Source organism: Gossypium hirsutum, chromosome A05 (genome assembly GCF_007990345.1).
Source record: "Gossypium hirsutum isolate 1008001.06 chromosome A05, Gossypium_hirsutum_v2.1, whole genome shotgun sequence".
NCBI classification, from domain to species: domain Eukaryota; kingdom Viridiplantae; phylum Streptophyta; class Magnoliopsida; order Malvales; family Malvaceae; genus Gossypium; species Gossypium hirsutum.
Window position 1 is genome coordinate 23858948 of NC_053428.1, and position 27680 is coordinate 23886627.

The window sequence follows — 27680 nt, forward strand, 5'->3', positions numbered from 1 at the left end:
TATGGAGGCCGTTGGTGGGAAACATATCCGAGAATACCCCAAATAACTTGTGGGACAAGATTTTACAAATGCTCAAAACATTAAGGTGGTTTCATAATTAATGCATACATTGTCTCTCTGACATTTCCAAATTTTGTTAATTTCTATCTATTCAAATGTAATGCCTAAGGTCTGTATCCAAATACGAAGATTTTTTTGATGAATCCATTTTTGGTGGTACAGGAGTTTACATATATCATGGAGCACTCGTTGATGAAAATTGCGACTTCTAGCATCTCCACGAGGATTATTTAGAATGTGTTGCAATTTGTATTTCTTACTTCATCATGTTATGTTTTAGCTGTCAACAACGATTTCAAAATGGGATTCCAATCTTTTATAATCATCAGTATACAATTATGAAGGAAGAGGTGAATAAAATCTGATTCAATTCAAAAAATTAAATTTTAAATTTTGAATTAAATAGTTTGAGTTATTTGAGTTAATCAAGTTATTCGGATCAATCAGATAAAAAATTAATTTTTCGGTTTAACTTGAATTATGAATATCTAAAAATTCGAATAAGAAAAAATAAAACTACATCGTTATAATAAATGTTTAGTTAAAATTCAAAACTATTAAGATAAAAGTTAAAATTACGTCGTTTTGATAAATGTTTACTAAATTTAAAGACAAAATCATTATATTATGTATGTAGTTAAGTAATCTTATACTTCATCTACTAGTTAAATAATCAGTTCATGTAAACACAACATTGAGTATGATAAGATTCGTCAACTTGATTTGACTCAAAAAATTTTTACTCGGTCCAATTCAATTGGAAAAAAATTCAAATTGAGTTCTGTTGCTAAAATAAGATTCGTCAACTTAACTAACTCGAAAATTTTTTACTCAACTCGATAAAATACTCACCCCTACAACTAGATACTTTCCTAAAATCGACTCGATAAAATACTCATCCAGCAATTAGATACCTTTCTAAGAAGAGCACTAACGATATCATGTTGTTGATTTGTCTGAAAAACTACAGCCAAAAACGACTTCTCTTGTAAACTGCGATCTTGTGAATGTTTTTAGATTAGCACCGCATGTGATGTTGATATTTTCTTGTATATATTATCAAAGCTCAAGGTTTTTATGGAGTTGAAAATCATATTTTTTGAAGAACTTGATATTTTTATTTATTAAAAACAAAGATTGAGCTAAAAGCCCTAAACTTGAATTACACTTAAAAAACAGAATGTTTTCAAAAAATATATATTTTGGACAGTCAATTTTCATCAAATCAAACATACCTAAATGTTGTTTTGTTCAAATTTAATACTTCCCATTATACTTGTTTAATAGTCAGGTAAAGCCAGGCCAACCCAAATAGGAGCTTTGCTTTTAATTCGACGAAAACAAAAGAAGCGCACAAAACAAAGTGAATTCAAATCATCGTTAAGCACAACCAGAAAAAATTCCAACCCCGGAAACCGAACTCAATACAGACAACAAAAACCATAGAAAGCACAACAAAACAGCGAGCATGTACGCCAGGCGTAGCTCACTATTTTATTTAAAGAACACGACCAAGTCCCACACACTGAAAACTATAGCCACGGTAGAGAAAATTATTGCACTATAAATAGCACGTCTGCCATAAAAGGCACAATAAACGACTATACCAAGAGCTTCAGAATCACTCCTCTTCTGTCTCAGACTCGGCATTCTGGAGCCATTCGATGAAGGGCTTGGAGTTCTTCCATATCTGAGAACTCTTATTACCACCGGCTACACCCTTCTGATACCATTCCATGATGAACTCTTCTTCCAAGATGTCATTGTCATATAGTGCTTTAAGAACCAAAGCCACCTCCTTAGCTGCCTCGAGGTTTGCCTTGCCACAGAAAGACTCGATAGAATTGAGGAGCATCATCTGCCATCCCTCTTCTCTGGCTGCTGCTACAAGGTAGTTCTTCTTTTTAGTTACTTCCTCCGCAAACCCCTTCCCAACATTATGAAAGAGTGCAGTAAAAAGGGCGTCCATGATTTCTTGGGACGTTCCAGAGAGTGAACCCAGGAAGGATTTAAGCTGAGCTGCAGATGACCCCTTCTTGAGGTATTTCTTTATCTCATCAACAAGTTTCTCATGGGCAGTGCCACCATTCTCTTGTGCCTTAACCTCACGCTCTGGCGACTTCTTCAGTGACTTCTTTTCTTCTTCAGTAGAAAGCATTACCATATCAGCTGTAACAGCACTCAACTGCTCTTGTATACGCTGTTGAGCAGCCTCCAGTGAAGTATCCGTTTGCCACTGCACATTATCATCATCATCATCATCCACCTCTTCGTTCTCATCAGCCTGGCTGTGAGTTGGGGAGTGATCCTCATCAGAATGTTTGCTTTTCTTCTTGGTTACTGCACCTTTGGCAGCAGTAGCCTTTGAAGTAGTAGTGGTAGAGGAACCTTTCTTTTTTGCCTCTTTTTTAATCTTCTTAAGCTCTTCATCAGCGGCCTCACCCTCCTTGAGTCTTTCCTTCTCAGCCCTCCTCATTGCCTTCTTGTCTTTTGAAGACTTCTTAGCCTCAGGTGGGTTTTTAAGAATGAAAGTTGTAAGCTTATCTCTCATGTCAACATCAGAAACAAACCCACACGCGGCACATTTCAGGGTAAGCATCTGTGTCTTAGTAATAACTATCTCAGTTTCAGGGTTCCCACAGCCATAACACTGAACATACTTCTTAATGAAGTTCTCAAGAAGCCCTGCAAGCTTGGCAGTGTCATGGGCCCCATTTACAAGAGAAGTTCCAGTCTTCTCATCAAACTTGGATTGGGCTCCCAGTTCACAACCAAAATATTTTGTGGTGTAAGAAGCAGGTCTAGCCAAGGCCTTTGCAATTTCTACCATGTTAACCACGTTAGTCTTGATGCCATTTCCTCTCCCTTCAATCTTGGTTATCATTTTAGGCATCTTATACCTATAAAAGGCATCATCACTGTTCGAAGCACCAATATTTTGCAAAGCCATCTTGATCAAACTGAGGGAGACCGTTAATCAGAAAGGAGATATCAGATACTGGTTATCAAAATCGTGGGGAGAAATCTGTTACCAAGCTGCCTCCTTGCACTTGGAAGATGTTGCATAAAACGGAAACCCAAACTGTGTCTCTGATTGGCCTCAATATGCATGCAGCTAATTCCAGAACAGGAACTTCTATTCTTTTTTCTGTACGTGGGACAGTACTCTCCAAGCAATCCAATTGATGACAAAAAGAAAGAGGCCCGTTCAGACATAAAAGAAGACTCACAAGTAACAGACTCCACTTTGGCAATCTGCAGCAGAGCAGATTAATCTGGCAACTTCCTGAAAGACAATGATGGAGTTTATTCAGGCAAAGGTCAGAGCACAGAATATCAATAACTGGCATAAAACCATAACATGAAAATTGCTACATCAGCGAAACTTGAACATTACTAGCAAAACCATAACACTACAATTTTCAAAATTGCATCTATAGTTATGCATGAAGAAATACCCATACTAAACATCGTCAACTTTTGTAATCCAATAAAGCATAGCATATTCCAGTATTATAACATCAAAACTCGGGATATCTATCAAAACCAAGATTAAATTATTTCTTCATAAGTTTCTCTATACCAATAAAAAGTTTAGATTGTAAAGAAAATAAAAAATGATTTATTAAGGACTGATTGAAGCAACGAAACTAGACAGATCAAGACTTAAAAGAAAAACCTAAATCCGCAGTTCTAAATCTCCTATAATACAAAAAATATCTTATTAGAAAATACTGAAAATAAGGTAATTAAAACGAAAATTTAAGTACTACGATCTTGGTATTAAAAAACCTAAGCCTTCCGTCCAACGTTAAATAATGAAATATTAAGCAAATATAAATATGAAAGAATATCTGCATTGCGATAATCTAAATTCGAAAAAAAAAGGAAACAGAAAACAAACCCTCTGGTTTCGATCTGATCATCTAAAATAATACAAATACAAAGCTAAATTAAACAATAAGCTCTTACAACATAAACAGCTCAACAACGATCGAACAAAAGAAAAGGAAAAAAAAAATCTAGCTATCGGTCAAAAAATGAGAGATACAATGAACGATAGACAAATAAAAAGAAAAAAAAAAAGCAAACAGATCAATAGAAAATGAAAATAATAAAAAAATATGAAACAAAAAGAACTAAACCTTTGATGAGATGAGGAAAATGATGGTAGGAGATAAATTGTGAATCTGAGGCAGGAGAATTTGGAAGGAAAATAGATATTAGGGATTTTTCTTGTGGAGAAGAATTGAGAAGCTCTCAACTTTATACACGCCAACGAAGGGAAATGTGAAACGCTAGGGCAAACGCAGCATCTTGAATTTTCTAGTATTGATTATTCTCGAATAAACTTATTTTATTATTACCATATTGCCCTTAATTCCCTTTTCTATTAAGGATTCTTTTGGGTAGATAATAAAAAATTTTAATTACGAAATTAGCCGGATTATTTAGCAGAATAATTTATCTTATAAAATAAAATTAGGTGTCGTTAATGTGTTAAGTGGTACCAACTTAAAAAATATACTCTCATTTGACAATCATTCCAGGTGAAAAATATTTTTAAATGGTGTTATTACTTTGTCGAGCAACACAAAATAAATACTGTACAAGTAAAAAAATTATATTTTAAAACGGTGCCACCTAACAATGTGGTGGCACCAAAATTTGTATTTATATCCCATTCCCAGCCTAAAAAATAAATCGTTGTTGTTTATCAATTCTAATGACACATATTAGGATCTTTCCTCATTATAAACTACTTATGCAGGTTGATGGAACCTGACTGTGGGAAATATTTACAAACCCTTCTTATTGCAGTTGTAGAAGATGATAATCGAAACGTACTACTAATAGCCATTACCATTATGGAGAGTGAGAACATGTAATTGTGACAATTTTTTTGACGAACTTGCGGAGTCATATTGTTAAACAAGACATTTACATTATTTTTTATCGATCAAAGGGGTTAATTGCGGTGATTAGGTGTTTTGAAGTTCCGTGGAGATTGTCCAAGCAACTGATAGTAAAGCGACGCATGCTGTAACAGCCCGTTTTCAGTGAAAATGGAACAGTGGTTTCGAGACCACAAATCTGAGTCCGGAAGAAAAATAATTTTAATATTATTTGTAACACCCCCTACCCGTATCCGTCACCGGAATAGGATACGAAGCATTATCAGTGTTACAAATTTATTTATCAGACATTTTATTTCATCTAGCATTCATATTTGGGACCAATCAAAATCAAAGATATTGCCGCCTGAACATACTTAATTTCCTTGTATCAACGTATCAAAGATAATCACATATTTACATGTCATGATAAATATCATTCTCTTATCGTTTCTTCATAAACATAAATCAGTTAATTTGTTATATCAATATTTCATGTACCATCAACTCATATTCCTTATATCACATAATTAGGTTTCACGAACTTATCTGGCTGAATTGCAAAAATACCAAGATTCAAGGGTATTTCGGTAATTTTCTATTTTCCTCGATTTTTCAACCAATCTTGATTTAAATTAATAATTTCATTCAATTTATTAATTTAGACAATAAATAATTCATTTTACTCAATTTGGTCATTTTTGATATATTTATAAAATTGCCCCTAAAGTTTTACTTTTATTCAATTTAGTCTTCGAGCCTAAAATATGCAAAGTAACCACTTTAATGTAACCCATGCTAACTAAATATTCATATATATTTTCCTTCACTAATATATCAAGAACATAGAACCTTATATAAGAAAACTCTACCTTAACATCATTTTCATGCTTTTGATATTAGCTTACATGAGAAACTCTACTTAAAATATATTGAAGTCTTAAAGTTCTTACCTTGCCCTATTGATTTCAATCTTTAACTGATTTTTCTCTCTCCTCCAGCTTCTATTTCTTGAATCCAACTTGATATTATAACTCCCCTTAGTCTCCTTAACATTTTTCTCTTTTGGTAGCTATGGAAATTCTTTTGATTTCTAATGGTGCGTTTGTTTGCTAGGAAAATATTTTACGGAAAATATTTTCTTGGTTTTCCAGTGTTTGTTTGCCTGAAAACATTTTCCATTTGGAAAATGATTTCCAAGACACGGGTAAAATGTCTTACGTTTTAGGGAAATTGCCTTACGAATTTCATTTCTGTAAGACATTTTCCAGTCCCTCCTTCATCTAGGTAAAAGTCTCTCCTTCTTCCTTTCTTCATTTCTTTTCTTTCTTCTGTTCTTCATTTTCTAGTCCATCGCATATATCATTTTCTCAAGCTGCTGTTTCATTTCCTCTCTTTCTCTCTTTCTCAGGATTATTCCATCCCTCTTCACTAGGTCTTGGCTTAAGGTATGGCATAAAGCTCTTTTTTTTCTTATTGTTCCTTACTTCTCCATAGATTTTATGACTGAAATTTTATGCTTTCCTTTGTTTCTTTAGCTAGGGAAGAAACTTGAATGATTTAGGGATTCCCAAACTCAAATTTTTAAAAAAGAGAAATACCGAAAACAAGCTTGAAATTGAAATCGTTCGGTTTCAAAAATCTCTAACCTTTGTTCTTTTAGTTGTTGATAAAAATAAAATTATGGAGGTTTGGTTTGGTACCTAGGAGCCCTAACCAATAACACCAATCTTGAAATCGAGAGATATGTGGGTTTGAGAAGCCATAGCTGAGTTGCAGCAATTATGAGTAGTCAGTGTGGTTGGTTTGAGAGGACTCAAAGGATCTTGAAATGGTCGTCAAGAAACCTAGATTAAAGTTTTTGAGGAACTTGAGAGAGAGGGAGTAGTGAAGTAAGTAACCTAGATTTTAATTACTGGATATTTTTGTGGATGAATGTACTTGTTTCGGTTATGAATGCTTGTGATCTGTTTTGTAATTGCCTTTGTATATCAAACATAAAATATTTTGCTCACAGTAATGTAGACTAAATCACATAAAAGATTCAATATTTTGCTCACAAATCTGATAAACTAGCAGCTAGAATTGGAGTTTCTTCCATGTTGGATTACCTTTTTTTGAAACCATTGATTACCCCATAATTACATTAGCATTCTAAAATAGAATTTATTCCATATATTGTAATCAGAAATTTAAGAGAAAGAAATAAGACATGATAATATCTTAATCCAAATTTAATGGTTGCATGATATTCGTAACATGTTTTAAAGATTTATAAATGACTCGTTCTTAAGACTAACTTATTATCACGATTAAGGCAAGTGTACCTATCGAACAGTAGTATAGTTCAGCAAGACCGGATTGTTGAACCCAAAGGAAATACGAGTACTAGTATTTACTTCCTTTTTATTATCTAGCCTAAAAATTAAGAGGTTTGGTTATCTAAACTACTTACTAACTAAGAATGCACAGAAAGAAAACTTGGGAAAATACTTTTGGGAAAATTCGATTGATTGAGACAATACCTAAGGAAAAATCTGTAACGACCCAAATTTTAAGGTCATCGAAAAATTAAATTTTCGGGTCATTATTTTCGCAAAATAAATTCGTAAACATTTATTAGAAATATTTATGAAGCTAGTAGTGTAGTTGATTAGATTTTGGTTAAGTGAATTAGCTTGAATTAAGGCTAATTTAGTGAAAGGACTAGATTGAATGAAGAGTGAAAGTTTAATTGTAGAACAAAGAAAATTGAGGGGACTAAATAGGCAATTAAGCCTATTCTAAAGAATGAGGCGGCAAAACATAAAAATCTTTTATTTTTATGTTGTTTAAATTATAAATATATTATTGTTATTATTGTTATTGTATTACAAATTAAATTAATTATATTATTATATTATGAAATAAATTAAGAAAAGACAAATGTATGGTGCATATGGTGACATGTGTAATACTAATATACATACAATTGTAAAATACATGTATATTTATTTATTATATAAGTATATTATTAAATTATATATTAGTATTAAGTAAAAGATATTTATATAATAAATAGATTAAAGAAAGACAAATGTAATAATATAGGTGTATGCAAATGTAAAATAGATATTGGATATTAAATAGATATTTTATTATAGTTATTATTAAGTTATTATAATATATATATATATATAGTAAAAGGAATAAAAAGAAAAAGAATAGAAAAAGAAAGAAAGGATGAAACGAAACAGAGAGCAAGGGAAAGAAAGAAGGAAGGAAGAAAGAAAGAAGGAAAAAGGGAAAATTGGATTTCAAGGCTTGAAAGTTAAATAGGTATGTCAATTTAGCCATTTTTACTTGATTTTGATGTTTTAGAAACTTTAGAACAAGGTTTTGATGAAGTTAAGTTGATATATTGTAAGATAGTTGATTATAAGACATTGTTCTTGTTGAACAAAAAGATGAATTAAGGGCTAAATTGATAGAAATTCAAGTTAGAAATGAAATAAGGATTGAATTGTAAAGTGATTCATAAGTTTTGAATAGTAGGGACTAAATTGAAGAATTTTGAAATCATAGTTTATGGTGAAATTAGAGAGCTGAAATAAGTTTGAAGTGAAAATGAAATGAAAATATTGAGTTAAATATGAAAAATAAAAGTTAGTCTCGGTTTAGGGACTAAATTAGAATTAAGGTAAAAGTTGGATAGAAATTGAAATATTCAATGTGAAAAATTTAATGATAGTGTATTAATAATATTTAATTAATTCCCGTAGCTAATGATGTCTCGGAAAATCTTTGTTAAGCGAGGATAAGGCAAAGACAACGGGATTTAGCTCGGAAACTACGGTTTGTATTTCTATAAACTGAACTTAATAGTTAATTGTTATGTTAATATTCGAATTGCTTGAGAATGGAAATGCTAAGGTAAGAATTATAATGTTTTATAATTTATTGAATTTGATTATTAATTGTTGTATCATGATTGATATGTGACAAGTAATTAAAGTATGAAATATTTGAATGTGTGATTATTGGAAAATGAATTAAAAGGCATGTTATATTAAAATTGAAATATGTATATTGTATTGAAATTGAATTGCATGTGAATTGATATGGAAAAGTGTATTGAAATGAAACTGAAAATTTGAAAGTTTACTAAAATCCCTATTAACAATATCGGGCTAGTCGGAAATAATTGGCATGCCATAGGATTGGAAGTGTTCAGGGATATTTCGACTGTGTGTCGATAAGACACTATATGTGTCGACTACTGTGACTGTTTCGGATTCATTCTGAAGAGGTACTCTATACCTGACTGTTACTGTTATTGTTTCAGATTTGTTCCGATGAGGTACTTTGTGTACCGTTACGTTACTGTTACTATTACCGTTACGATGTATTTCGGCTTCAGCCAATGAAACACTGTATACTATCCCCGGTGTGTGGGTTGGATCCGTGTATCCGTCTAGGTCCAAGTCATGTTAATAAGGGTAATTAAAAGTATTAAAGGTTGACTGCTACGGAATAATTGACTGTTATTGATAAATAATTGTTACTGCATAACTGACTGCTATAGAGTGCCGGAATGTTACTGTATAAAACCGATAAATTGATTGATACTATAAATGTTTATTGATACTGAATCAAGGACTGAAGTATGAGTAAAACATGCGAATGGAAAGTATTAATGTTTAGATGATTTATGAATTCATTTGAAAAGCTAATCGAGTTAATAAATGATAAAAATTAAGTGAATTATGAAGAGTTTATTTATGAATTGAATGATTAAATAATTATGATCGTTATATGATTTTATGTATATATTATATTTTAAGTATTAGTTTATAGAAATTGTAATACCCTAACCCGTATCCATCTCCGAAACAGGGTTACAAAGTGTTACCAATACATACAGAACATTTACAGATTAATCGAAACATTACTATTCACTTTCTGAGATCATATATATATAACGACCTTTATTTAGGCCCTTGAAGCCCAACATGAACATTAAAATCAAGTCGGAGCTCAACTGATTTCTCGTAAAATTTTCCGCTTAATTAATTTTTTTTTAAAAAGTTTACTTGTGAACAGTACCCACACGCCCGTGTGATTAGGCCGTGTGGATTCCACACGCCTGTGTGGCTTGGGACACGCCCGTGTCCCTTGTCCGTGGAGCTTTCTGTTTATGACATCATCATCAATTTAGGGGCACACGGCCACATCGCACGCCCGTGTCCTAAAGTCTTGTTTCATATACGGCTGAGACACACGGCCGTGTCTCTGCCTATGTGGTCAATATCTAAGCTATTTTCCAAGCCTTGGTCGACCTTAATCTCTTACACACTTATACAAAATCAAAAGCATATAACATGGTATTCATTTAATGATTAAACATTCTCAATTAAACTACAAACATAGCATTTGTATGTCATCATACATGTGTCTCTCATACTCATTTTACCTTGTCTATTATGGTACCACTTATAATTTTATACCATGATTATCATCTTACCAAATATTTTCAGCTTAATCATCAAGCATATATATTTAAAGCTAGATCATATCTTTATAAAATACCACATTTCAGATGCGCGGAATAAAATACTTGCCTTAGACATTTCAATCCAACTTCATACCCAACAAGCATCATATTGAAACTAGTCACATATATACATGTCATGATATGTATCATTCTCATACTGTTTTCTTATAAACATATATCATTTGTTTTCCTCCTCCTCCTCTCCATTCCACATCCTTAATGTATATAACATTCTTGTAAGTGCAATTTCACAATTTACTTATTAATGCTTACATCAAGCTGTTTACACGAGTCATAGTCACTCAATCATTTATAATTCAAGCTACAGAGCTCGAAATTAAGATCCGTAAATTTCCCCTGAAACTAGACTCACATATCATTCCACATAAAATTTTTAGAATTTTTGGTTTAGCCAATTAGTACAGTTTATTCATTTAATTTTCCCCTGTTTCACTATCCTACGGTTCTGACCTCTCTTCACTAAAAATTAATTATATCATAGTACAAATCTCGGATAATGTTCCCATTGATTTCTATTGAAAATAGACTCATTAAGGATTCTAAGCATATAAATTTGAGCCTCTAATTAATTTTATCTAATTTTTGGTGATTTTCCAAAGTCAAAACAGGGGAACCCGAATTCGTTCTAACCTTGTCTCACAAAATTCATTATATCTCATAATTTACAATTCAATTGCTTACACCGTTTCTCTATAAGAAACTAGACTCAATAAGCTTTAATTACATATTTTATTCATCCTCTAATTCAATTTATACAATTTATGGTGATTTTTCAAAGTCAACCTACTGCTGCTGTCCAAAACTGTTTTAGTTCAAGATGTTTATTACCATTTTTCCTCTAAATTTCACAGCTCATACAATTCAGTCCTTGCTCAATTAGCCCATCTATTAAGCTAATTTTTCTCAATTAACATTTTATTCCATCATTCTAAACTATTACACAACCTTTGAAAATCATAATTTTAACACGAAACCTTAATTCACAACTTTTTCACAATTAGGTCCTAAAATCAATTTCTATTCAAATTACTTGATAAAATCATCAAACAACAAAATCAAAGCTTCAAATTCATTTTATATCATCATAAACAGCCAACACTTATCAATTATAGCTTTTAATTTTGTTCATAAAATCAAAAACTAATGAATTAAACACTTGGACCTAATTGTAAAAGTCACAAAAACATAAAAATATCAAAGAAAAGGGCAAGAATTGAACTCACATATGTCAAAGTATGAAAAACCAGCAGCTTTCAGACCTCCCATGGCGTTTTTGCTGAAGAAAAATGATGATATCTCTAGATTTTTCTAATTTGTCTTGTTTTATATGTTTAATTTACAAAATTTCCCATTTTGCCCTTGTTTCTCCTTGTCTTTTTTGTTGATTTTCTTGCCCAACCGTCCAGCCCATACAATTTGGGTCCAATTGCCTTTTAAATCCCTCCTTTTTGATCACTTAAACTATTTAATCACAATTTAATAAATTTGGCACTATTTTCAATTTAGTCTTTTTTAATTCATTGACTAACCAAACGTTAAAATTTTCTAACGAAACTTTAATACTAACTTAATAACACTCCATAAATATTTATAAAAATATTTATGGCTCGGTTTATGAATTCGAGGTCTCGATACCTCGTTTTCACCCTAATTTCTTGATTAATTCTTTTAAAGTCGCAAAATTCACTAATTAAAAAATAATTCTTTTAAGTTCGCGCTTGGCCTATAATTATTATTTGTTAAAATTTCTAAAATTACTCGTCAGATTTAGTGATCTCGAATCACTGTTTCCGACACCACTGAATAATTTGACTGTTACAGAAATAACACTGAGTTCCTACTCAGCGTACAATTTGTTTCCGTGCGCAGGTTAAGGTAAAGTCAGATTGTTGAGTCAGCATTCCAGGCCGATCCCGAACTCAATAAGGTAAAGTATGTTAATTGATGATAATGGCATGTACCTAGGATGTCTTAAGTGTGTCATATTGGATTGTGATTGTAATAGTGAAATAAGTAAATTGATAATTGATAATGATACGTGATAAGTGTTTAAAGTAAGTATTGGATAGTACATAAAATGTGTTTGAAATTGTTTAATTTAAGACATTATTAAGTATATGTGTTAAATTATGATATGATGGTTTAATGAGTATTAAGTGTGTTTAACCATATTTGGACTAATTGAATGGAGAAATTTTGAAATGCTTGTTGTCTACAATTTGCAGGATTGGTAAATTTTAAAATACAAGGTTCATTTTGAGACCACGTGATTTGTCACACGGGCGTGTGCCTTGGTTGCCACGACCGTGTCTTAAAGTCAGTTTAGTACACGGGTAGGCCACACGGACGTGTGTCATGGCCGTGTTTAAAAGTCAGTGTTGTACACGGGTTAAGGACACGGGCGTGTCCCAAGCCGCACGGGTATGTTAAATTTAGCCACACGGGCGTGTGGTACTGTCTAAAATAAGAAAATTTAAAATTGTACGAAAAATTTTCTAAGCTTCCGATCGAGCCCCAGTTTGTTTAATTATTCTTATTAAGTATTGTGGACCCACTAAAGCTACATAAAGAAATGTATAATTCTGTATTTATTCTTGTTTTACATATAAATATACTGTATTGACCGGTAATACTCCGTAATCCTGTTCCGGCGACGGGACGGGTTTAGAGGTGTTACAAAATCCACCTAGACTTCACTTGTTATTTAACTTTGAATCAGACGATTTATTCATTTGACTTGATCCGTAGAAATCCCTAAGTTATATTATTATCTCTCTCGAGACAAATAATGTCTAACCCTAGGTTGAATAATTGAAATCTTTTTCTAATTAACACTCTAGAATTGCATTAACTCGATTTATGGATTCCCTTATTAGTTTTCACCCTAATCCGGCAAAATCTTATCACCCTATCTCTAGGCGTGCAATGAACTCTGCTTAATTATAACAAATTTACTCTTAGACAGGGTCTATTCCTCCTCTGAATAAGAGCTTAACTTGAATCAATATCCTGGAATATTAAAAAAAGAATTAAGAACACATAATTAAGAACAAGTCAAATATTTACCATATAATTCAGATAATAATAACAAGATTCGTTTTAGGTTTCATTCCCCTTAGGTATTTAAGGGGGTTTAGTTCATACTTATGAAAGAAAACCTCTCAGAAGCATAAAGATAACAAAACATAAGAAAACCCAAAACTCCTGAAGGAACTTGAAGGGAGATCTTCAGTCTTGATGATGAATCCGGCTTCTGAGATGGATCAATCGGCTTCCCTTGAGTAATTCCTTGCTTCCTACTTTGCGTCCCCCTTCTAAGTGCATCCTCAGGTGTTTAAATAGGCTTTGGAATGCCTATGAGCCCTCAAAATTGGCCTTTTCCGAATTGGACTAAACTTGGGCTCCGCAGGGACACGCTCGTGTACGATTACTTAAGGCTGTGGTCAAGGCTGTTAAATGGGCACGAGCGTTTGATCCACCCGTGTAAGTCATGCTTCAATCCTGCCAAAGGGACACGGCCGTGGGACACGCCCGTGTGAGAAAGGCCAGGCCGTGTTGATTTCCCGAGTGGGTTCATTTTCTCCATTTTCGGCCCGTTTCCCGCTTTTTTTACTCTCCTATGCTCACCTAAGTATAAAATATGAAATTAAAGGATTAGGAGCATCGAATTCACCAATTCTAAAGAGAAACCATCCATAAATGCGCTAGGCATGGGATAAAAATATGTATAAATTATGGTTTATCAAATGCCCCCACACTTAAGCATTTGCTTGTCCTTAAGCAAAATCCTCAACTCACAATCAAAATAAATTATTCTCACTTTATAATCTCTATCAATAATATCTCAAAATAATCTATATGTACTCATATATTGAAAATTCAACTAAAAGTACATCAAAGTTTCAAACATTCCAAGTTGAGCATTTTATCATGAAAACATAGGTGTCTCCCCTCATCTAAGTGATTACCTTTAATCAAAATATCACAGAGTTTAACATCCTCACTAAAGATTCACTCAAATCACTCAAGGTGTTTAAGGACATCAATAAAAGCACTCATTAGTCAATATGAAAAGTTATTACCATAGGCTTGCTTGAAAATCAAATCTCCACCACTATAAATTGAGTTGATACATCAATCAAAAAGGTCTTTTAGAGGGTTGTAATCGTGGCTTTGGTTAGGGGTGTGGTCACAAGTTGAAAGAAGATGTTAGAATCGAGATTGAATTAAAAAATTATCTAGCTAGAAAAAATAACTAGTCATCAGTTGACTACGAGTGAGCTTCTTCTCAGAAGATGGAATTTAAATACTGCGGCTCAATAATACCGAATTACTACCAATATGTAAGTATGAATGTTTTTTTTAAAAAAACAACTCAAAATACAAAATAGAATAAAACATAGTTAAGCAACTATTCCAACTCAAATCTCGACAAAAATAGGGATCAAATTAATTTAGGGGATTTCAATAATAATGAGTTATGGGTTAATATTAGGGGTAAATCAATGAATGGTTTGTTAGGCTCAAGGGGGTTCACTAAGGGTTAATTGTGAATGTAGGCTTTTATGGAGTGAGTGGGTTAAACCTAAGTGCCTTTATCATTTTGACATATCAAATCAAACGGTGTGGTCTTGACATGCATAATCAAGCAAGTTCTAGAATAACAATTCAATACTGACGCACTCATAATGAAAGTGAGCATGAAAGAAATAATAGATGCTCTTAAAGGCTCAAGATCTCACAAAAATTATAGCTTTTTGATGTTCAAACTTGTGAATTTCAACTCAAGACAATACCTAAACTTAGGGAAACAACCTAAATGTTTTTTAATTCTACAAAAATCAACTTATTATGCTTGATTCCCTAATGTCCTAAAGTTTAAACAATCAATGCATAAATACCTATGTTTTAATTCAAGACATATCAATAAAAATCATAAATTAATCAAAATTCATTCTAATAGTGGTATGAGTGATTCACGTGAGAATAAGATAAAATTCAGGGATTTCTAATGATGATATGAAAGAACTCCCCACACTTAAGATGTACATTGCCTTCAATGTACAAAGATAGATATATTGACAAAGATAGATATATAATCATAAGATAGGGAGAGAAGTGAAATTTCCTGAATGATGCATGGACTCCTTGAATTGGAGTCATGGAGAATGAACGGCGAAAGCAATGATGAGGGTGGAGGAGGATACTCTGGTAGTGGTAGAGGTTGGGTTCCACAAATGCTGCGCCAAAAGAATATTATATCTCAAGTTGGCTATGGTCGTGGTCGAGCAGGGCATGGCAGTCATGGAGAACCTTTCCCAGTGGAGTTTCAAGTTCCTGAGTAATAGTGAGATTTGGAGCTCTTTATAACTGTGATAGAATCAAAAACTTTTTTAGGAAATATATAAGGAAGAATAATTACTCGTAATTAATTACCCAGAAATAAAAATTGTAAAATAATAATTATAAAACCTAATAAAAATAAGCTTAAAGAAAAATAAAAAGTAGTCTTAAAATAAAATAAAAGGAATAACAGAAAATAATAAATAAAAGTTTTTAAACATCTTCATCGCTAGATGGTTCGCGAGGTGGGGGTGGCAATGAGATGTGGAATTGCTAACAAATCTGCTGTAGAGTAGCATCAATGCTATCGAAGCGCCGAAAACACTACTGCTCGAATCAAGTAAGGCGCTCAGAGATGTCAACGTATGAAGCTACCGCATGAACTGGACGATGAGAAGGTGGTGGCTGAGTCGGTGGATCCTCGTAACGTGGAGGGACATCATCAGTAATATCCTCTGGTCCTCTTCATCGGTGGACTGGGTGAGGCAGTATTGAGAAGGGTATATGCCACGTCATTTCTCGATCATCCTCATACTTAGCATGCTCGAGATGCCCTGCGGGGACATTTGGCTGATTAGAGTGAGGGAGAATGATTGGGCTTGTAACACCCTGAAAATTTCTACAGTAAGATATTATCCTTAATATAGTAAAATAAGGAAATAAAGTGATAAGAAGAGGAAAAATTGAGTTATGTCACTGGGAAGTATATTATGACATATTGATTAAAGAAGGACTAAATTGTAAAAGTGAGAAAAGTTTTGTAGCCTAAGAGTAAATACTAAAAATTTGAGGGATTAAAGCGTAAATATGAAAAGTTGAAGGACTAATAGTGCGAATATTTTAAGGGTTGAATGATCTAGAAACCAAGGAAAATTGATGAATTAGGACCAAATTGAATAGGTAAAGAATTATGAGGGACTAAATTGTAATTTTACCAAATTAAGTGATAACTCAAGAATAGAATTTTAAAAGATCACTAAGGGCAAAATGGTCAATTGGAAGAGAGAGAAATCTAGAGACAATGATGATGTTGGAGATATTTTAGATAAAATAAATAAATAAATATTAGTTTATTAATACTTTAAATTGATTTTTAAATGATATTTTTTTATTATTTTATTATTTTATTTAGTATACATAAGGAAAGAAAGATGAAGAATCATCATCTTTTCTTTCCCATGCAAACCAACGTGAGAGAGGAAGAAGAAAAGAAGTTTTCTTTCTTTACAATTTAGTCCTTTCACCAAAAATTCATTATTTTCACCTAAAAATTAAAAGAATTTCCATAGCCATCAAGAGAGAAAGATAGCAAGGAGATGATGGGGAGCAAGAATATCAAATTGGATTCAAGAAATAGAAGCTGGAGGAGAGAGAAAAATCAAGTTAAAGATTGAAGTCAATAAGAAAAGGTAAGAACATCAAGATTTCAATATATTTTTAAGTTTAATATTGTTGAAAAAGCATGGAATTGATGTTGATTCAGAGTTTTCTTATATATGGTCTTATGTTCTTTGTCATGTTAGTGAAGAGAAAATAAGAGAAAGTAATGAAAAATAGCGTAGAGAAAGAAAATAAGGGTGTTATAAACATGGTAAATAATACCTTGCACTAAAATAGTTTTAGACAACAACAATAGTCTAAATTTGAAAAATCACCAAAAATTGTGGGAACCAAATTATAGGTTAAATAAAATATGAAATTAAATCTCATTGAGTTTAGTTTCTTATAAAATAAACGGTCTAAGAAATAAAATTGTAATTTGTGAGATATAGTAAATTTTGTTAGATAAGGTCAGAATAATTTCGGGTTCCTCTATTCTGACTTTGGAAAATCATAAAAAATTTTAGAAAAATAATTATGGGCTTAAATTTATATGATTAGAATTCTGAATGAGTCTATTTTCAAGAGAAATAACGGGAACATCATTTCAATTCTGTACAATGAGATAATTAACTTTTAGTTAAGAAGGGTTGGAATTGTCAGACAACAGAATAAGGGTGACTTTAAAGAATAAACTATACTTATTGGCTAAACCAAAAATTCTAAAAATTTTATGGTAAGACGATACATAAGTCTAGTTTCATGGAAAATTATCAGATCTTAATTTCAAGTTCTGTAGTTCAAGATATAAATAATTTAGTGACTATGACGCAAATGGACAGTTTTGAATATACATATAAGTAAATAGTGAAATTATTGATATTGTTATTTGAAGCATGTTATATAAATTAAGGATGTGGAATGGAGAGGAGGAGGAGGAGGAGGAGTAAAATATGTATGAATACTCATCTAGCATGGCTAATTTGCATGTTTTAGGCTCAGGGACTAAATTGAATAAAAGTAAAACTTTATAGATAATTTTGTAAAAATATTAGAAATGACCAATTTACATGAAATGGATCATTTTATTATTTAAAATTATAAAATTGAATGAAATTATTAATTTAGCTCAAGATTGGGGAAAAACATGTTTTAAGGATTAAATTGAAAATTGTTGAAATTATGGAAAATTCTGATATTTTATAGAATTCATGGGTTGTTATCAATTTTTTTGAGAATAACGGCTGGAAATAAGGATTAAATTGTAAGAATTTTATTTTTTTTAGCTTAAGGATGAAATTGTCATTAATTAAAAAGTTTAGGGGTAAAATGGTAATTTTGTTTAGAGCATCAATTTAATGTATTAGAACATGAAATAAATGAAAACGACGATCAAATTTCTTTATAAAGATCTGGATGACTCGAGAATACGAGACTTGAATGTGGAAAAGAAAAGATATCAGATTAATGAAATTATAAACATGAACAAGTAACGAGGTAAGTTAGTGTAACTTGAATTGTATTTTTAAATGCATGAAATATTGATATAATGAATTACCTGATTTATGTTTATGAAGAAATGGCAAGAGAATGATATTTATCGTGACTTGTAATTAGGCGATTATCTTTGATACGTTGATACAAGGAAATTAATTAAATTAAGACGAGTAATAAATTCAAGTACAACATATCAAGAAAAATAAGTACGTTAAGGGACAATATGTTTGATTTTAATTGGTTCCAAATATGAACTTTAGATGAAATAAAATATCTGATAAATAAATCGGTAACTCCGGTAATGCTCTGTAACTCTATTCCGCTGACGGATTCGGGTTGGGGGCGTTACAGGGCTGTTGTGTTGAGGAGCCCAAAGTGCCGAGCCAGTCAGTCACATAGGGCCCAATAGAGATGACCCCTCTCCTGTGTCACTCCGTCTGGTGGCGAATGGCCAAGGCAATAAAGTAGGCGAGGTCGATGACGTGCCCATTCACCATACTTTATAAGAAATAGGCGTCGTGGGTGGTGATGACGCCGGTGCTCTCTCGTCTCTCTATCAGAGTGTGAGCCAAGATGGCATGTAGATACCTCAAGGATGGAGGGAGAGCCGATACCTTGGAGCGGCTGGGATCGTAGGTGGCCAAGGTAGGGACAAAGTTCCTCCAACATTTTGAGAGGGAGTAGTGGATGTGGCGGTGGAGGGTGTTGAGTTCATTGTCATCCATGAACTCCTCTGTGTATAGACCTAGTGCAATCCCGAACTTCGGTACGCTCAACTGGCGTACTAGACCACCAAGGCGGAACTAGACCGTTCCAGGATCGTCGAAGTTGGTCATGACGGTCTGAAGATGGAACGTCGAGCAGAGCTCCAATGTAAACTCGAGATACGTTGGCTTGACGGTCTCAAAGAAGAGCCCCCACGGGTCAGTTATTAGGAGGGTTCGGACAGCGTCAGCCAATTGAATCTGTTCGAGTGCGACCCAGTCAATGCAGCGGCCTACACCTAGGGGTCGGGCCCGTAATATTTGATATAATTCCTCTTAGGGTCCCGGGGGAACCTAAAAGAACGGGTGCCTAATCTCCGTGGTAGGACTCGAGGATAATGCTGCTCATTTTCGATTCTTCGAGGCGGGAACAACAGTCTTCTTACCACGTGATGATGACATTATACCTGCGTTGAAAAATTAAAGTTTAACCAATACGTTCCAAAAATAGCACAGAAGCACAAAACTAAATAGAAAATTTCATGAGACTTACGTAGTGGATGAAGTAAACAAAACTACTAAATATATCAAGTTATAGTATTATGGGAATAATGTAACAAGAATATGAATGAATGCATGTGGGAAGCATAAATTTCATGAAACTAGGAAAAAGGAAAAAGTAGAGCATAATGGAGTAACTAAAATGACAAAATTTTTATAAACAAGCATGAGTGTTTTAATATTCTAACTATGAATATTCTTTCAAAATAGTTCAATAGAGCAGAGAGATCATGAAATAAGCAACATATTTAGAGAAAATAGAGGGAAAAGAGTAAACAAACGCAAAAAAGAATGACTTGGGGCGTCGAAATTGGTGTTGTAGGCGGCGCACGAGCGTGGGAGGAAGGCGTGTGAAGTTGCAGCGGCTAGGGTTAGAAATTTTTGGGGAGGGATATGATGAATAGTGAGGGGTTTATATAGATTTTGAGGCATACGGCCATGGGGCACGCCCGTGTGCCCTAATTTTTACCCGTATGTTTCGTATTTTTTTGAATTTGAGCACGTCTGACATTCGGCCCACGCCTGTGTTCCTTGGGCGTGTGGGTGCACACGACCGTGTCACATGGCCATATGTCGCTTCATTCGTTTCTTCCACGCCCTTGTATGAAGGTCCACGCCCGTGTTAATTTGGCAGGTTCACTCACGGGTGCTGGGCACGGGCGTGCGGTATGTTCATGCTAATTTGACAGGTTCACCCACGGTTTCGAGGCACGGGCGTGTCTCACGCCAGTGTTGTTTTGGAAGGTTCACCCACGGCTATGTCGCACGGCCGCAGCAATTTATCGCTTCCCGTGTTAGAAAAATTTTGCCCTGTTTTCACACAGCCTAAGGCACACTCGGGTGCCTGGCCGTGTGGGTTTTAGAAAGCCTGCGTTCCATGATTTGGTTAGTACGTTAGATGTTAAAAACTAAAATTTAAATAAATTAATACTATTAGTGCTCGGGTTGCCTCCCGAGAAGCGCTTATGTATAGTCTAAGCTCGACTTACCTCTCTGGTATATGATCATGGTGGATCAAGGAGTTTACACTCCTCATCCCTGCTATCAATTTTATCAACATAAGGTTTAAGACGAGTACTATTTACCTTAAACGTGCCAAATTTGAGGTGATTTAACTCGACCATATCGTATGGAAAAATGCTAATTATCGTAAGAGAGGTTTTTTCATTCGGTTCAGAAATGGTGATTCGAAGATCTGCTGTATCTAGTAGTACTTTGTCTCGAACTTGAAGTTGATTTTCGGAAGAATTAAGCTTATCATGGCGTGGTTTTGGTTTATCGTGTTTTCTCGGTTTATGTATCCGCCATTCATCTAGCTCCTCGATTTGTAACCTTCGTTCTTCATGGATGGGTTCTTTATTGTTGCTTGGCTTATGTATGTTCTTCGAACCTATTTCCTGCAAAGAAGGTTGCACCATATGGTTAGTTTTAGCCGAATGATTTGTAAAGTCACCTTCAATTATTGATGTGTTATTCAAATTACGGGTTTGAAGGGTGATTGTTTCATCTCCTACACGAAGTGTGAGTTCATCTGTGCCAACGTCAATAATTGTTCCGGTAGTTGCTAAAAAGGGTCTTCCTAAAATTAAATGGACGTTGTTATCCTCCTCTATGTCTAGAACAATGAAATCAACTGGGAATATAAATTTATCGATTTTAATGAGTACATCTTCAATAATACCCCTAGGAAATCTGATAGTTTTATCTGCTAATTGAATGCTCATCCTAGTTTGTTTAGGTTTCCCTAGACCTAGTTACTTAAACAATTTGTAAGGCATAACATTGATACTAGCCCCTAAATCAACCAACGCATTATTAACATCTAAGCTACCAATTAAACAAGGAATTGTAAAATTCTCTGGATCTTTTAGTTTGTTGGACCGCTTATTCTATAGAATGGCTGAGTAGACCGCATCTAGCTCTACATGCGATGCTTCATCTAACTTCCGTTTATTTGCTAGAAGCTCCTTTAAAAACTTGACTGTGTTTGGCATCTACGAAAAGGCTTCAATAAACGGTAAGTTAATATGTAGTTTCTTTAAAAGTTTAAGGAATTTACCAAATTGTTTGTCTGAGCGGTCTTTCTTTATCACATTGGGGTATGGCACACGAGGTTTATATTCTGTAATTACTGGCTTTGCCTTATTTTGGCCTACCTCATCTTTACCTTTACTTACCACCATTTTTGGCCTTAGTTCTGCAACTAGCCCTTCCTAATCTTGAATGGCAACCGCGTTGAGTTGCTCCCTTGGGTTAGATTCAGTGTTGCTTGGTAGGCTGCCTTGTGGTCGTTCAGAAATCAACTTGGCGAGCTGTCCAATCTGAGTTTCAAGCCTCTGGATTAATGCTTGTTGATTTTTGAGTGCTGTCTCGGTATTCTAAAAATGAGTTTCTGACACTGAGATGAATTTTGTTAGCTTCTTCTCAAGGTTCGGCTTTTTCTCTTGTTGGTAAGGTGGTTGTTGGAAGCCTGGAGATGGTGGTCTCTGATTCCCTTGGCCTCCCCATGAAAAATTTGGGTGGTTCTTCCAACCTGCATTGTAAGTATTGCTATAAGGATTGTTTTGAGATCAAGGATTGTTACCCATGTAATTTAACTGTTCGTTCTCCATGTTGTGGCCATAAGGTGGGTATTCTGAACTGCTTGATCCACCTCCGCTCGCTTCGCACTGCATTACTGGGTGAACCTATGAAAAACTAAGAAAACCATCAATTTTCTTATTCAAGAGTTCTACCTAAATAGAGAGCATGGTGACCGTATCGATGTTATAAATGCCAGCTATTTTCATTGGCTTTGTCCTCGTGACTTGCCATTAATAGTTATTCAGTGACATCTCCTCTATAAATTCATAGGAGTCTTCATCTATCTTATTATTGATGGTTCCGCCAGTAGCTGCGTCAACCATTTGTCGAGTCGAATGATTCAGGCCATTATGAAAGGTTTGAAATTGTAGCCAGAGTGGTAACCCATGGTGAGGGCATCTTCTCAAGAGGTCTTTGTATCTCTCCCATGCATTGTAGAGTGTTTCTAAATCTATTTGTACAAAAGAAGAGATATCATTACGTAATTTAGCCGTTTTAACCGGTGAAAAATATTTTAATAAAAACTTTTCGGTCATGTGTTCCCAAGTAGTGATTGACCCCGTGGCAATGAGTTCAACCACTGTTTAGCTTTGTTTTTCAATGAAAAGGGGAATAACCGAAGGCAAATGGCGTCATTAGAAACGCCATTAATTTTAAATGTATCACATAGTTCCAAAAAGTTTGCCAAGTGAGCATTGGGATACTCGTCCTACAAACCATCAAACTGAACAAACTGTTGTATCATTTGAATTGTGTTAGGTTTCAGTTCAAAAGTATTTGCGGCTACAGCAGGTCTAACTATGCTCGATTCAGTTCCTGTTAAAGAAGGTTTAGCATAATCATACATAATGCGCGGAGTAGGATTCTGATTAACAGCAATCGTAGGAGGTAGCGGATGTTCTTGGTTTTCAGTCATCTCCTTGGTTGTGGTTGAATTATTGTCCTCTTGCTCTTCCTCTATGTATCGAGCTTCGCCTTATTTCTCTTCGGTTTTTGCAAACTGTGCGATCGATCTAACTGTTAAAAAGTAGTGGTTCTGGCCGTAAACTAGAAAAATCTGTCAGAAGAAAATGAATGAAGAATTAGAAAAGAAAGTAAAAACTTAAATTGCAATAAAAGTAAAACGGCTAAAGTAATAAAAATCGAGTATTCCTAATATCCTAGTTCCTCGGCAACAATGCCAAAAACTTGGTTGCGTGATATTCGTAACAGGTTTTAAATATTTATAAATGACTCGTTCCTGAGACTAACTTATTATCACGATTAAGACAAGTGTACCTATCGAACAGTAGTATAGTTTAGCAAGACCGGATTGTCAAACCCAAATGAACTATGAGTACTAGTATTTACTTCTTTTTTATTATCTAGCCTAAAAATTAAGAGGTTTGGTTATCTAAACTAATTACTAACTAAGAATGCACAGAAAGAAAACTTGGGAAAATACTTTTGGGAAAATTCGATTGATTGAGACAATACCTAAGAAAAAATTCACCTAGACTTCACTTGTTATTTAACTCTGAATCAGACGATTTATTCATTTGACTTGATTCATAGAAATCCTAAGTTATATTATTATCTTTCTCAAGACTAACAACGTCTAACCCTAGGTTGAATAATTGAAATCTCTTTCTAATTAACATCCTAGAATTGCATTAACTCGATCTATGGATTCCCTTATTAGGTTTCACCCTAATCCGGCAAAATCTTATCACCCTATCTCTAGGCATACAATCAACTCCGCTTAATTATGACAAATTTACTCTTAGGCAGGGTCTATTCCTCCTCTGAATAAGAGCTTAACTTGAATCAATATCTTGGAATATCAAAACAAGAATTAAGAACACATAATTAAGAACAAGTCAAATATTTATCATACAATTCAGATAATAATAACAAGATCTTTCTTAGGTTTCATTCCCCTTAGGTATTTAAGGAGGTTTAGTCCATACTTATGAAAGCAAACATCTCAAAAGCATAAAGATAACAAAACATAAGAAAACCCAAAACTCTTGAAGGAACTTGAAGCGAGATCTACAGTCTTAATGATGAATCCGGCTTTTGAGATGGATCAATCGGCTTCCCTTAAGTAATTCCTTGCTTCCTACCCTGCCTCCCTCTTCTAAGTGTGTCCTCAGGTGTTTAAATAGGCTTTGGAATGCCTAAGAGCCCTCAAAATTGGCCTTTTTCGAATTGGACTAAACTAGGGCTCGGTAGGGACACGCCAGTGTGACACGTCCGTGTGTGTAACACCCCTTAACCCCGAACTGTTACCGGAACGAGGTTATGAGGCATTACTGGACATATCAGACAACTTACTAATAATTTGCAATTAATATAACTTTCATAGTATAATACAATAATTAAGTCCCTATCTTGAACTCTCGAAGTTCAAACACGTATTAAAAGTAGAACGGGACTTGTTCGAGTATTCCAATTTTTTTTTTATAAAAATTTCGGCAGCATTTCTGCTTATTTTTACCTAAACCTCCTGCAATTTCAAACCAAAACAACCAACACCAATATTTCACATTCATATAACTATTATTTATATCACTAACAAAATTTTAACTTAATAACTATCATAGCATCATTCAAAATTGATTAAAAACTTCATTCATTTAACAACTTAATGTTCATGTATCAAAATATCATGTACTTTCCTTACTATTTCATTTAACCATCTAAATTTTATAATTCATCCTTTACTACCCAAAGTAATATACATATTCAAGTGACTAAACAACACCTATGTACATGCCACTTTTACCCAAAAGAAAAATATACATCACCAAATTTGTGTTGGAGTCGGGATTGTTCTGGATGCTGAGCCGGGACACTTGACTTCTACTAACCTGCACACGGAAACAACCGTACGCTGAGTATGGATATACTCAGTGGTATTACTATAAATCAAATTATATCAACAATAGTAAAAACATAAATATTAAAATACCTAACAATTAATGTCATATGTACTAATTCATAAATCAATGTATTTTCTCAAACTTAAATTTATATCACTTATGAATATACATTTCATACTTTTCTCTTATTATCACAATTCCAATTTCAATTCGTAATTCTTCTCATTTCAATGCCTCAAATTCACATTTCAATTTTTCACCCTATTAACGTAACTCGGACTTTGGCGGATACACGGATCCAACCAAACACACCAATATGGAACTCAGTGCCTCATCGGATAGTTCGAAGTAATAGTTGACACCCAGTGTCTCATCGGCCTAGCCGAAGTAAAGTTGGTACCCAGTACCTCATCGAATCTATCCGAAGAAATATAGTGACACCCAGTGTCTCATCGACTCGAGGTCGAAGTATCCCTTCCAATCCTATGGCATGCCAACTATATCCGACTCAGCCCGACTAGTTAATAGGGTATTCAATTCACTTTCTCAATCCTATATCACTTTCAATTCACGATTCAAATCACCAATCATTTTTCAATCAATACGCTTTTCAAATAATTACATATTCCATCATTCACTTATTCAATTCAATTTGATTCAATTTGCATCACTTTCATTTTCACTCAATATTCATATCAATTTCACATACTTACCTCAAGTCTTACTTACCATACATAACAATAAAAAAATTCAGCAATCAATAATAATTAAAATTCGAATTATAGTAATACACACCGTAACTCTCCCGTTCCTCGATGACTTTCTCCTTTCCTTTCGATGCTGATGCTTCAAGTTCTTTGTTGGCTATTAAACTTCCAAGCTTTAAAATCCCTATTTCCCCTATTTCCTTTCTTTCCTTTCTTTTTCTCCTTCTTTCTCCCCTGTTTCGTTTCTTCTCTGTTTCTTTTGTTATGTTTCTTCAATTCTTTTATGTTATATTTTATATTTAATTAATTTAATAAATATCTATTTTAATAACAAATACTAATATTACAATTGGATACATATTTAATTTTACATTTGTATCAATAATTTTATTACAATTGTCATTATTTTATTTGTTTCTTAAACAAAAAATCTCATAATTTAATAATTTAATTATTTAATTAACAAACATCTTTTTACTTAAATTATAAGTAATTTAGTATTTAAATTACAAATGTACCAATACAATTCTTACACATGTATATTTTATTACCATACAATTGTCTTCTATTTAATTTATTTATAATATATTATCAATTAAGTAATCATAATAATTTAATATAAAACTATAATAATAATCATTATAATATATATATAATTTAATATATAAAACCTAAATAAAATCTTTGATTTTATTTCAATATGCCGCCTCAATTTATGTAAATGGCTTAATTGCCATTTTGATCCTTTTTATTTTCTATTACTTTAGAATTAAACTTTTACCCTTTTTCAATTTAGTTCTTTTTGCTAATTATTCTAAATTAAGCTAATTTCACCTAATTAAATCTTAATTAGACACACCACTAGGCTCATAAATATTTTTAATAATTATTTTTGAACTTATTTCACTAAGACGGAGGCCCTATAACTCACTTTTCCGGTGCCCGTGAATTTCAGGTCATTACAGTGTGTGATTACTTAAAGCCGTGGTCAAGGCTATTAAATGGGCATGGGCGTGTGGTCCACTCGTGTAACTCGTGCTTCAATCCTGCCAAAGGGACACGGCCATGGGACACGTCCGTAGGAGAAAGTCTAGGTCGTATTGATTTCCCGAGTGAGTCCATTTTCTCTGTTTTCGGCCCGTTTCCCGCTCTTTTTACTCTCCTATGCTCACCTAAATATAAAATATGAAATTAAAGGATTAGGAGCATCAAATTCACCAATTCTAAGGAGAAACCATCCATAAATGTGTTAAGCATGAGATAAAAATATGTATAAATTATGGTTTATCATTTAAACAAAATAAACATAATTTGTTCCATCTATTGGGAATGCTAGAATCTCTTCATTACTTACTCGTTCACTCTCTGTTTCTTCTTCATCTGTTTCTACTTCTTTGTTTTCATCTCTAGGTGCCCAACCATCCCTTTTCTCTTGGTTTTTGATTTAACATAGTAGTTTTCTGTTTAGTTGCTGAGAAAGTGAAAGAAAATAAAGGAAACTGTTGGTTTTTGTTTTTTTGAAAGGTTCAAGCTTGATAAGCTTCCAAAAGAATATTTGTTTCTCATGGTCGTTCTTCAGCTGCAAATAAGCA

General features: G+C 33.6%; 1 protein-coding gene and 1 non-coding gene across 2 annotated transcripts; one reads left to right on the forward strand and one right to left on the reverse strand.

Moving 5' to 3' along the window:
* Positions 1-1424: 1424 nt before the first annotated feature.
* On the reverse strand, positions 1425-4446 carry LOC107924154 (eukaryotic translation initiation factor 5). Its single transcript, XM_016854463.2, has 2 exons — positions 4206-4446; positions 1425-3346 (listed from the first exon to the last, which is right to left on the reverse strand). The coding sequence occupies exon 2, from the start codon at positions 3008-3010 to the stop codon at positions 1682-1684; it is 1329 nt and encodes a 442-aa protein (XP_016709952.2). The 5' UTR covers positions 3011-3346; positions 4206-4446; the 3' UTR covers positions 1425-1681.
* Positions 4447-22898: 18452 nt separating this feature from the next.
* Positions 22899-23005, forward strand: LOC121229930 (small nucleolar RNA R71). The gene has a single exon (XR_005927881.1). It is a non-coding gene; the product is annotated as a small nucleolar RNA R71 (small nucleolar RNA).
* The last annotated feature ends 4675 nt before the right edge of the window (positions 23006-27680 follow it).

What these genes read in the sequence shown, in the direction of transcription:
- LOC107924154 (XM_016854463.2), bottom strand. Translation starts at nt 3,010, where the DNA reads ATGGCTTTGCAAAATATTGGTGCTTCGAACAGTGATGATGCCTTTTAT.